The 13,501-nt window shown below is 32.1% G+C and overlaps 1 protein-coding gene across 1 annotated transcript; it reads left to right on the top strand.

Moving 5' to 3' along the window:
* The first annotated feature begins 2,877 nt into the window (after nt 1-2,877).
* Nucleotides 2,878-12,010, top strand: LOC113513859 (eukaryotic translation initiation factor 3 subunit B). The gene is made up of 10 exons (XM_052894382.1): nt 2,878-3,061; nt 3,256-3,571; nt 5,358-5,544; nt 5,945-6,174; nt 7,076-7,252; nt 7,638-8,217; nt 9,125-9,243; nt 10,181-10,334; nt 10,758-10,866; nt 11,626-12,010. Exons 1-10 carry the CDS (start codon nt 2,935-2,937, stop codon nt 11,718-11,720), a joined length of 2,094 nt encoding a protein of 697 aa, XP_052750342.1. The 5' UTR covers nt 2,878-2,934; the 3' UTR covers nt 11,721-12,010.
* Nucleotides 12,011-13,501: the final 1,491 nt, after the last annotated feature.

The following is a 13,501-nucleotide window of genomic DNA, read 5'->3' as shown; positions in this document are numbered from 1 at the left end:
AACGATGATGGTTTCCAGGGGGAAACGCGTGGATGTCGACCTGAGAGGGTATATTGCTAGCAATGGGGCTGTTAAGACTCCATTGCTAACTATCCCTTCCCCCCTTTCTGTTGTATTAAGTATATAAAAGAGAAGTCGCAAAATTTGACAAGAGTTAATAAAGAGGGGCTTCTTAAAAGGATTTTTACCGTAAGTCTGGTGATATTTGTATCTTCTAAGGTTCGTATGGTTTACACGAACTGTAATAATTAAACCTAATTATTAACATTCAGGTAAAAATATGTATTTCACAAATATCATGTGAAAAGTAGCTCAATAATGACTGATAAACGTGAAATAAATCAATAGAATTTAATGGAAAAAATTACTTTTGAAATTGTTATATATGGTAAAGTTTAACTTCTCGAAAAATAAAAATAAAGATTCTCAAAAGCGGGTTAGTATTTAAAAATGTCCAAAATTTAAATCCAAAATTATGTTTATGCAGCTTGTTTAATAAGTCACGTGTTCAAAATACGACCAATATTTTAAAAGATAGCGAGATAGTAATTTTTAATTCTTTAGAAATGATTTAACTTATTTTTTTTTTTTTTTATTTTAATGCAGATGTCACCATTCGTAACGGTATGTACAAAGAGTAGATGTGTACCTAATCACTAAGTAACGTAACATTCATAATAATTTGTATGGGATTGTGGGCGTGTTATCAAGGTGCAATAAACCAACATCGGTCACTGCACCATAAGCCCACCATTCGCGGTCGCTACGCATTCGTGTGACGAATGGTGACTGCACGAGACCGATGGTAACGTGACCCCATTCTTGCTAAGTTAGGCGGAAATTGGTAAGTAGCTCTTGTAAACTATGTAAAAGATAAACTTGAACAATTTTTTTTATAGTGTTGCCAATTCAAATTTAGCAGTCATCAAAACTTATATGTTCAATGACGAATAAATTTATGTCAATCTGACAATGGAAAATATGAATAATCCAAATTAATCCCATAGGTGATAGGTTTGACTTGGTCTCATTAGTATATTTAAAGATGGGCAAATTTTTTTTAAACGAATCGATCATTCTCAGATTGTCTGTAAGATTGCTTTTAGCGATAAAGCCGCCTTTTGTATATGCACATTCTGTATAAAAACTCCTTGTATACATCTCTAATGTGTGCAATAAAGAGCTTATTATTATTATTATTCTCCACAACAATGTAGACAAATGCCTCTCTTAAATATTTTTTTATTTCTTATTTGAAATAGTCATGTAGTACACATACAAATGGGTATTTTATTTACATTATGTGCTAATGCCTACTCCTATACAATAAAAATCTTGTACATGTCTTTAACACCGTACCAGCATTTTAGTAATTGAGACATTTAATCAATTTAACACGCTGCATATCTTTGCGTTTACTATTTAATAAAACACGTGTGTTTATTAATTTAATTAAGTATTAAAATTTCAATTAGCATCCTTAACCTGATAGCAATAAGAGTGACAATAACGGTAAGTGGTAATAGTCGTGTTTTGCCTTATGGTCTATACAAGTAGGTATGCGGTATGCGGTGTACCTATGTGCGCTGTCGACCTCAATTTTCATGTGCGCTGACCCGTCAATAGCTACAAATGCCACTTCATCTGAGCTAGCAAGATTTATTGAAAAAAAAGGAATAGGAAACATATTGAAAAATATTTGTTTTCGATTTCTAACGGGATTTGCATTCGTTGTTAAGTTTAATATGCGTGTATATATCTAATTATAAATCGCTGGTCTTTCCGTAGATTATTTTAATTTCGAATTCTAGCATATAGTGAAAATCCGAGCCTGAACTATACTCCAGAGCTTCTGAACAATTTGCAGTGTCTTCTTAATACTGTGCTTAAGAATCTAAAGATTCCCGTTTTAGACTGTTTTTTTTAAGCAATTGGCGTTTCCAAATAGACGGTCCATTTGATGGGAAATTGTTATTGCCATTGCCTATAGACGTATAGCATTATGGACTTCACAGACTGCCTACATGCTGTAGGTAGTCCATTCGCAATAACTTTTTTGTTCAATGGATATTTGCGTAGTAGTGTAAAAAAAGTATGTAATAAATACATACACTGTAGCTCTCGTGGTATCCATGGTAGGTAGGTACTCATGTCTGTTGTTATTCTTAAGTACTTAGTACGTACATAAGTTATGTTAATATTATTATAGTATTGTAGATGAAAAGATATGGCGTAGTTTTTGGAATGCAATTTGAATTTTGACTAAATTAGTAGTGGATCAAATCATTATCATAAGTTTGTAGCCCTTATCTTATATAAAATAAATGTTATAGGTATAATTCAAGGCTATAAGGACGTTATGAAGCGAGACCTATGACAAACCTTAATTTATATCTAAAAATATATTATATCTTAGTTATTAGAATATAATATATTAATTTAAAATCTTTAAAAAAAATTTCAAAGTATTGCTAATTCTTTAAGAAACAAAACTCCAATAAAAGCTGTAATTTTATTTATTGAGTGAATAAATTAGGTGAAATAAAAGCTTTTTCTCTTACTTTACTTTAAGACTACTCTTTGTATGAAAGTCAAATATGTTAAAAATTCGATACGATCACTTCGAAACACTTAAATATTCCCGCGGAAAGTAATTTTTACTTTTAGTCTATGGTAAGCTGCACATTTTTTTGTGATTATTTAACCTTTATTGAAATATTAAGATCCACTAAATTTATATGATTATGTTATTACCTGTTTATACACTTGATGTCTAATAATATCTTAAAATATAATAATTATTATGATGATGATTAAAATTATGTCTACTAAGGTGAAACTAAACGTTAGAGTAAGGAAAGTTAAAAAAAAAAATTCTCTATAGTCTCGTTCACTAATGGCGTGTCTTCCGTTAACACACGTTAAAACGTCAAAATGGCTAAGAAAAAAGGCGATGAGAAAGTGAATCAAACCCCTCAAAGTGACAATGAAGAGCAAAACTTCGATGAGGAGCCTGATTTTGATGATCCGGAAGGCTTCGTCGACGATATTCCTGATGAGGGTAAGCATATTATAAATTAGAGGTTGGACCGGCCATATGCGTCACCCACGCATTTCAGGATTTTTCATTGATTTCTTTACTATTTTTAACAGTTGTACGATAAATAGTATTGTTTAAAAATGGTCACTCTTATTTCTTTAATATACTGTGTGGTGATGTCAACTCCTAAACATAACCTAACATTGACGTTGCAGAATTGTTGGCTGACATCCTAGAGCAAAAGCCGAAGGAGTCTGATGGTTATGAAAATGTAATCGTTGTTGACGGGTGCCCACAAGTCGGCCCCGAGCGTCTAGAGAAGCTGCAAAGCGTTATAAATAAGATCTTTAGCAAATTCGGAAAGATTGTTAACGAGTATTACCCAACAACCGAGAATGGAGTCACGACTGGTTACATTTTCTTGGAGTACAACAATCCCCAGAACGCAGCAGAGGCTGTGAAGGCGACCAATAATTGCAAATTAGATAAGCAGCATACATTTTTAGTGAACCTCTTCACTGATTTTAAAAAGTAAGTGCTTACAAGACATATTCCTAACAACTTTTCACTTTGAAATCTTTAATTAATGTATTAGTTATATAATGCATAAGAATACAGCTGTATTCTGGATATTTATAGGTTAATAATCATGCATTTATTTTTTAAATCTTTACATATAAAAATCCTGTCACAAAATTCTTTCATGCTAATCTTTGAAATTGCTCAACCTATAATTTTAGTAAAGTTTTTAAAAATTATATCCGCTAGTTTGAGTGATGGGATAATTATTATCTTTATAAGGGATCTATACACCCAAATAATGTATTCTGGGTTACCCAGTTAAAATATATTTTCATAAATTTAAAACAGTTTGATAATATAAAAATAATTATAATAATATGCAATGTATCTTTTTACATAATAACATTAATAAAATATATTTCCTACTACTTTCATTTAACTATGTATTTCATGACTGCAAATTTTTTCTTTATTCAAATAGTTCATTTAAAAATTTAAAAAGAATATAAAACTTCAAAAAGAATATAAGACTTGCATTATAGAAATGACTAGAAAATGTATAAACCTTTGTGCAGAGGCATAATCACAACCAATGATACAAGTACCAGTAAATACGAGGTGCAATTATTGTTAGTTGAAATTATTTTTTTCTAAATGTAATGGCAAATGTTGTACTTACCTGTAATCAGCACATGTAATTTATTATAATCTTAACTATTGTAGTGTTTTTAAATGGGTTAATATATACCCCTGGTTTGCATTAATAAATAAACAACACTGTTAATAATTATGTATACATAATTAATTACGAAAGTAATTTAGAAAAGTATTTTGGAAAATTTTTTTGTTATTGTACAAATTATGAATAATTTATTAATGCTTGAATGACAAAAAAGAATGTACTTAATGTATTGTAAATATATAATTAGGTATTGTTCTAATATAATTTTTAATTTTTTTTTCTTGAACAAAAAAAAATTTACTGTACTTAGAATGTACTATATTAGAACCATTTTGTTGACCAATTTCATATAGGGTTAGTGGCTAATCTATTAAAATGACAAAAATGTGATCTTAATATGTAATTTTCCACATATATATATATATAATTATTTGGAGGAACATTATCTACAATGCAATAAATAATTGCAGTTATGTCTATTATTGCTGATAATGTAATATATGCTGGTAATTGTTATTTTTTTTAGAGTAAACTAATCTTCTAATGTTTTAATAATGTAACTTCAAAGTACTTACTATAGCAAATGTTAGGTATTAAAATAATTCTTATGTAACGTCTTAGTATTTCTTCATATTTTATATCATCATAGTCGTAGAATAGTGACAAATCTTTATATGTAATCTTCGTCAGGTCTGTCAGTATTCTACGACTACGACGATATAGGCTAATATTAATATTATTGAAGGGAATTTGATTTATTGCAACTAAAAAGAAACTGATTTCATATATTTGTTTAGGAGTTAGGACTACAATATCCATTTATCTATTGTTATTTTATGGTGTATATAAAACTTTTAATGGCAAGGGGACAAGCTTAATGCTATAATTTGGATTGATTAGTTACTTGTGCTTTATATTACCATAGAAATGCCCTTTAATTATCTCATTAGACATTAATTATTAATTTAAGGCCAACATACAGCTTTATACCTATGGCAATTATACAATTAAAATATTTTATCCCATAGACAATAAAGTTTGCACAAATACTTAGTACACTAGTGAAGGAAGAATGTTATAATCTTGAATGTTATATTCAATTATTATTTTCAGATATTCAGAAATACCAAAAGAATGGGAGCCACCCTCGCCACAGCCGTTCAAGGTCCAGTCAGATCTCCAATGGTACCTGATGGATCCAGATTGTTATGACCAATTCCTAGTTGGTATTGGTACTGGTGTAGCACTCCAAGTGTGGCAAAACGCATTGCCTGAACCTGTGTTACTGCAAGAACGACCGGTATGTATTAAATTATTGTCACCCATCTCATAAATTATTTTATGCAGCTTAGATTTTCATATAACTCGATGAAACCTAATGAAAAGTGCTAACTGTCACCTAAATACATAAACAGCACCATGTACATCACAGAATATACTGTGATACCCTCAATACTTTTCAATAATTGCTGTTTTTGAGGACAATGCTTTTTTGCTTTTATCCCATTAATCAAACCAAAACAGTCATGCAATCAAAGTTGTGTTATCAATAAATGTAAATATAAAAGTATTTTTTTTTATACTTGGCAGATTTATTAATAAGTAACATTATTGGAATTAATAACTGATTTTTATGAAAAGACAGTTTAATTAATTAAATATGCCAAGTATAAAAAACATGAAAATTTTGTTACTTATAGAATTGGACAGAAACTTATGCAGTGTGGTCACCACTAGGGACATACCTAGCTACATTCCACTGGAGAGGGGTCGCCTTATGGGCAGGACCTAAATTCTCACAGTTCCAGAAATTCTCACATCCAGAAGCTAGGTTTATCTCTTTTTCGCCATGTGAGAACTATATTGTGACATTCTCACCAAGCAGTGATAGAGGGAATGATGACAAGAAACTCATTATCTGGGATATAAGGTGAGATTTAATTTAATAGATTTTTTTGTGCAAACAATATTTCATGTTTGTCTTAAATATAAAATACTAGCTGCTCGTCCTGCCTTCGCATGGGTGGACATTTTTACAACATTGTAAAAGTGGTTGTTTTGACATAACGATGATACTTGGACATAAAGTATCGCGAAGTTTTTTGTAGTTATTGATATTTTATTAAATATTATAGAACATACTTTTGTTCTATCATCATTGGTTTCCGCAGTGCATGCCATGAAAGATATTTTATAGCATTTTTTACACCTTGAGTTACATTACTAAAGTTTTAGTGAGGATCCCTAATCTTTTCTAGCAATAAATATAGCCCATGTTACTCAGGGTGAATGTAGCTTTCTAATGGTAAAACAATTTTTGAAATCGGCAAAATAGTTTTTGAGTTTATTTGTTACAAACATACATACACACAAAAATACAAATCTTTCCTCTTTATAATATTAGTGTAGATACGGAAAATTGTCATTGTTAACACTAGATACAAATAGGGTTGTTGAACTTCTAAGTGAATCAGATGCAAGACAGTGGAATGGTCCGATTCATTATTTTCTGAAACAAACATTACATTGAGGTCTCTAAAATGACATGTGAAAGAGTGTTTAGTGTTGTAGCATTTTAATGATTGTAATAAAAATCAGTTGAATGAAGTTTTGACAATAAACTGTTCCATTGCTGTGTGGTCCTGGCATAGATTAGGCCACCCTTTTTTTCTCGTGGGTGACTAAGGGAACTTAATGGTTGAAAGATGAGCAGCAGTGTCCCTCTTAAAACATCACCAAAAGCATAACTGCAGTCTATGGGGAGGTCTATTTTTAGCAGTGGACAATTAATGACTGATATGATGAGAATAAAAATAAAATTTTGTCTACAGGACTGGTCAGGAGAAAAGGAGTTTCCCTCCCCCAGATGAGTACGTAACATGGCCAATATTCCGATGGAGCAAGGATGACAGGTTCTTCGCGAGATTAGGCCCCGATATGCTTTCGGTATATGAGACGCCAGGATTTGGTTTACTGGACAAGAAGTCTATTAAAATACCAGGAATAAGGTACGTTTCTGATACATTTTATCTAAAAACATAATTTCTAACTGTAACACAGCTCTCCTGATGTTAATTATCATTAGTGTTAGGTATATATATTTTTTACAATAAATGGTTTCATCTTACTGATGGTAGATTTGTAATTTATCTGAATAGACTCTTGCTTGTTTATCATTGTTTCTTAAGTATCAGGATATCTGTGGTCCATATATGTATAGACATTATTGGCATCATTATAAAAGAAATGAGGCATCATGTATTTTTTTTAAACAAATTGATACATTTTCCAGCAATAGAAAAGTCATACTATTGTGTAAATTTCTAAAAATTATATCTACTCGTATATGTACTCATAAACTACATTTATTTATGTTGTAATAATATTTTGCAGGGACTTCAGTTGGTCGCCTACAGACAACGTTCTAGCTTATTGGGTTGCTGAGGATAAAGACGTGCCCGCACGCGTAACTCTTCTAGAACTACCAAACCGTACAGAGACACGTTCAAAGAACTTGTTCTCTGTCGCTGACTGTAAAATCCACTGGCAGAAGAGCGGTGACTACCTCTGTGTGAAGGTAGACCGCTACTCGAAAGTGAAGAAAGACAAAAATGAGATTAAATATTCCGGAATGTATTACAACTTCGAGATATTCCATATGAGAGAGAAGGAGATACCAGTAGACTCAGTAGAGATCAAGGAGCCTATCCAAGCCTTTGCTTGGGAGCCTGTTGGGTCCAAATTCTCTATAATTCACGGAGATCCCGCAAATATATGTATAAGCTTTTATCAAGTGAATACAGGGCAGGCACCTACATTGCTCAAGAAGTTCGAGAGGAAGCCATTCAATCACCTGTTCTGGTCTCCAATGGGACAGTTCATGGTGTTGGCTAATTTGGGATTGACTGGTGGTGCTTTAGAATTTTTGGACACCAATGACTTCACTATTATGAATGTGTCCCATCATTATCAGGTTAGTAATATTCTATATAATTTCGTTACTGAAATAGGTTTTTAACATAGAAGTGGTTAGAATATAGGTGCTAAACAAAACATAGATTAATTTATAAGACTTTATTTTCTTCTATAGCTGGAGATATGTATAAGAAGAGTTGTGAAAGTAAATCACGTAGGAAATGTATATCAGACAATTGGTTTTTTTCCATTTATTCTATAAAAGGTCTGGAGATGATTGTAGAGATGTCTACATGAAATTAGTTTGTTGTAAGTACTTATAGGGGACTCTAGACAATGTAGTAATCTGTTTGTTTCAATTACTCATTGTCTATTTTTTAACATAGGTTTCCTGTACCAACTTTCTCAATGACATGATGGTGAAATTAACAAATTAAGTGGTATATTATTTATTGGCGTTACAGTTGTTTGAACATCTGTGTTAAGAATCCATAAATAATATGTATTTGTTTAATTAAACAAATAAGAATATTGGCTTGCAGTTACATATGACTTCGAATATTGTTCACTTTTCCAAGTACTGCTGTGTATATATGTTTTATGATCTTACCAATATAATAACAATATAACTAGAGAATTTGTACATGGGAGATAAGAAAAATTTATATAAATTATATTCTGTACAAATATTATAAAGAGGAAAGATTTGATTGTAAGTTTATTTGTAATGGTTAAATTCCAAAAACACTCAATTGATTTAAAAAAAAATTACATAGCTACACTATTAACGAGTAACATAGACTATACATTAGTTTAAAAAAATAAGAAATAGAAATATTAAAATAATGCAAAACAATTTTAATGTGAATATACAAATTTATCTATTTATCTATCTACTCGTGCAAGGCCGGGGGGGGGGGGGGAGATCGCTAGTATGCATATAAAATTAATATTGTGATTTACAGATGTCCGGTATAGAGTGGGACCCGACTGGCAGATATGTTGTTACCGGCGTGTCTTCACTCAAGTGTAAAATGGACTGTGGATACTATATATGGTCCTTCCAGGGGAAGATACTTAGAAGGTGAGTGTCTTTGGAATGTAAATGTTAATGGTCTGGCTATTGTTGATTAAGTTTTTTTTTATACAACTTAGAATGGCAAACAAGGTAACAGCTCACCTGATGGAAAGTGGTAACCGTCGCCTATAGACATGAGCATAGATCATTAAGCAGTACCATGGACATAACAGAGTATACTGTTTTGCCCATGATAACCCACCATGCGTTGCCATTCCTGAGGACTCAGGTGTTATTCCTCTGTACCCTGTAAATTCACACCATATCCCACCCTTCAAACCGAAACGTAGCCATGCAAACACAATTGCTTTACGGTAGAAACACGAATGGGATAGAGGTACCCATGCAATCGACTTTTGTACAAAGTCTCCCTCTGGATGGGTTTATTGGATGACAATTTTACTACAATTTAACAAAATAAAAAATTGTTCTTAATTCAACTATTCTTTTTTATGTTTTTATTTGACTTTACGGGGTTTGGTTTTCCTTCGGGAACTTTGGTTCTCCTTCAATTGTTATTTGTAAATTTTTTTTTATTTATTTTTATACAAAAATATTTTGTGTTTTCACAATATCTTCATTGATTGTGGGCTGATTTTAAGAATTGTTTTTGTAGTTAAAAGCTTACTTGATATTTTCGTCAATATATATTCGATAATCTATGGAATATTATAATAGTATATATGAGAAGAAAGAAAACATTTATTGACAACAACAAAAAGTTACATACATTATGAATTAAAAAACAAAAAACTTTATATTAATTATTGCCAACGTGGTCACCACTCAGCATGTGCTGCAGCAATTTAATTGCTACAGCGCTGATATTCTGTGGTGCTCATACGTGACATTACGATATGTTATAGTATTCTTTTATCATTTAAATAAATGTTTAGTGATTTTAAAAATATAATGTAATTGTGGTTTATGTTTGTTTCCATAGAGTAATGAAGGAAGGTTTCGCGCAGTTCCACTGGCGACCTCGTCCGCCCACGCTCCTCAGCGAGAAACAACAGAAGGAGATAAAGAAGAACCTCAAGAAATACTACTCGCAGTTCGAGTCTAAAGACCGTATGCGCAGCAGTAAGGCCAGCAAGGTAATTACACTCTTCTAGAAGTTTTATTTAATTTGTTAAAATAATTTTATTATTATCAATACATGTAATATTATTTATTATATGTATTGATTTTCGAAAATTCTGTCTACTCGTGCGAAGTCGGGTTTTTATTAGATGATGATGGAATGGTAACCCCGCCTGCGCTATCGGTAGAATACACTGGCGGGCCACCAGTGAGGGATGATAGGTAAGGAACAGGTCAGTTAAAATAAATAAATCACGATGGTTTCCAAGGGAAACCACGAGGAGGTCGACCTAATAGGATATATTGTTAGCAGTGGGCCTATTAAGCCCCATTACTAAAAATTCCTTCTACCCCCGCGAGGCCCGGTTGGTTCGCTATTGAGTAATATATTATTACACTGGTTAAATGTAACATACTTATATTTTTTTTTCGTATAGGAATTGGTGGCGAAACGTACGGAGCAAATGAAGAAACACGTTGAATATAGAGAAGCGAAGACGCAGGAGTGGAACGAGCAGAAACCACGCCGTCTCGAACTGAGGAATTGTAAGATACTTTATTACTTACTTACTCTTAACCGCGATTTCGCCTACGTGTCTGGGAAAAAGTAACCTATATACCATACCATATAGTAGATAGATAGATAGATAAACTTTTTATTTGAGCCATTTATGACACACGTAAATTTACAAATGAGTTTATACAATTAAATTATTTACACTTTTTAAAACAAAAGATAAAATATAGTTTCACCATGTGTGTCGCAGTGACCCAAATATATATTATATATCAAATTTCATAAAGATTGGTTAAGCTTTTGAGGCACTAAGGTTACATACAAATTCTCTTTTACATTTATAATGTTAGTAAGGATACATTTGTATATTTAAAACATATCTCTTTTTAATACAAAAATGGCCATTTTTTTGCAAGATAAGTTATTTTTATTATATTTAATTGAAGTAAACATATACATGTAAATGAATTATGATTATATTCAAAGTCTGGTGGCAACACATCATGATTCTTTGGTTTGTTTTGCATAATTTGGTTTAGTTTCAAAACATCTGATATGCATAACATCTATGCAAATTGGACGTTAGACTAATCTGCCTTTATTGAGTAAATATTCCAATGAGAAAATCTAAAGGTATTTAATGGCACATATAAATTTTCAATATATGGTAACTTAATTTCTTAATTTGATATTATTAAGAGTAAACAAACTTGATAAGTCGATAAAATCTAAAATCAAGTTGAATTTGTAAATTTATGTAAATAATCCTATGTTTTTTTTTCTCGCAGACGTGGATACCGACGGTCTGGATACAGACCAGTCAAACACAGTGGAAGAAGTTGTTGAATTTTTCGTAAAAGAAGAACAAACCGTCATCGAGTAGTCGCCATAGCTCTCCAACGTCAGAGGTCGGCGTGAACACTCCGGCCTCTTTTGTAAAACCGGTTCGAACCGGTTCTAAGCGGATTCACAGTGAATACCAACGTTTTTACCAAGCAGGCATCAATATTTTCACCGATTTTTTGTACATTCACCATTTGTATTTAGTCACAAATAAGGTTTTATAAGCAGTTAATTCCATTATGTTATTCAATTTAATAATTCGGTTTATAAATTATACAATAGGTAATGTTTATAGAAATCATATTAAATTGATATGTTTTAAACGTACAATTGTCTTTCAATACCTGCTGGTATCTTTTATAATTTTGTTATAATTATTGACAGTAGTAAAGGATTGTTAAATGATGATGGCATGAAATAAACAAATGATAAAAAGATACAAAGCAGAATTTGAATTTTTCCAAAGCTTTCATTTGGGTATTGGATGGTGATCTGAAAGTTTGTCATATATATCTGTCATATTTTCTAAATTTATTCTTGTAATTTAAAACGTAGTAAAACGTAGAAGTTCTTTGATGTTATATGTCGTATGGTCTCGGCATGGAATGGGCCAACTCTTCCTTTTACCGTAGGTTATTTTAAAGGGTGATAATGGAATGGTAACCCCGCCTGCGTTATCGGTATACACTGGCAGGGTAATAATGAGGGACGATAGGTGAGGATGAAACGGGTCAGTAAATACACCGTGACGAATTCAACAAGAATTAGGCACGATGGTTTCCAGGAGGAACCACGTGGAGGTCGACTTGATTTGATTGCCTCATCGCTAGCAATATATCTTATATTGCTAGCAATGAGGTAATATATATATATATATATATATATATATAAAAGAACTAATTAAGTTACTAATACAATAATTTAATTTGGCAAATAATATTTTGTAAGTGAATCTTGACTGTCTAATTTGTGAGTGTATATATTGTGTCATTATGCCGTATAGGGAAGAGCACTGCTTATCCTAAAGTACAAGATTTACCTATTTAGGGAGCAGGGTTTCACCTATATTTAAAAATGTTTTTAATATTTATTTTGAAATAAACTTATTATTAAACTTAAAAAAAATATGATGATGTCCATTGTATTTGTTTATACGCGATGGTTACTACTTACTACAAGGTGAGTCAATATGTATGCCGTTACAAGTTATAGTAGTGAAAACACCTGAGAGGCATTATAGGAGCATGTGATCAGCATTTTCTGAACTAACACATGCATACAACATTCACTCCCCCTCCCTTCGCCCTTCTCAAATACGCCTACAATAAAATATTGAACAAGTATTTCTGCGGGTTTAAGCATGTCGCATCTTCGCTCAAGGAGCGAATTTGAATTGTAGTCTTACAGCTTGAATTTTAGCTGGATGCGGTGGATTTTTTATTTATTTATTTTTATTATATTTATTTATTTATTTTATTTTTTTAATAGGTAAGAATGCAATAGTAACTCCGTCTACGCTATCGCTAAACGTTGGCAGGGAATCGGTAAGAGTTGATAGGTGAGGATGAGAACAGGCCAGTTACACTGCTTCCCATTCCCTGTTCACCATTGTGGCGAATTTCACAAGAGTTAACCAGGTTAGTATCCACAGGGAACCACGTGGAGGCCGATCTGATAGAGTATATTGCTAGCAATAGTGTTGTTAGACCTAATTACTAACATACCCTTTCCTTCCGGATGGGGTGATGGATTTCTCCACGACTGGTGGGGGAAAGGAAGGCTTGTGGTGACATGATGTTGCATGATCCCATTAAGGATTGT

The sequence above is a fragment of the Galleria mellonella genome, unplaced genomic scaffold (genome assembly GCF_026898425.1).
Source record: "Galleria mellonella isolate WM207_F2 unplaced genomic scaffold, CSIRO_AGI_GalMel_v1 utg116, whole genome shotgun sequence".
NCBI classification, from domain to species: domain Eukaryota; kingdom Metazoa; phylum Arthropoda; class Insecta; order Lepidoptera; family Pyralidae; genus Galleria; species Galleria mellonella.
This window is presented reverse-complemented; position numbering and strand designations above follow the sequence as displayed.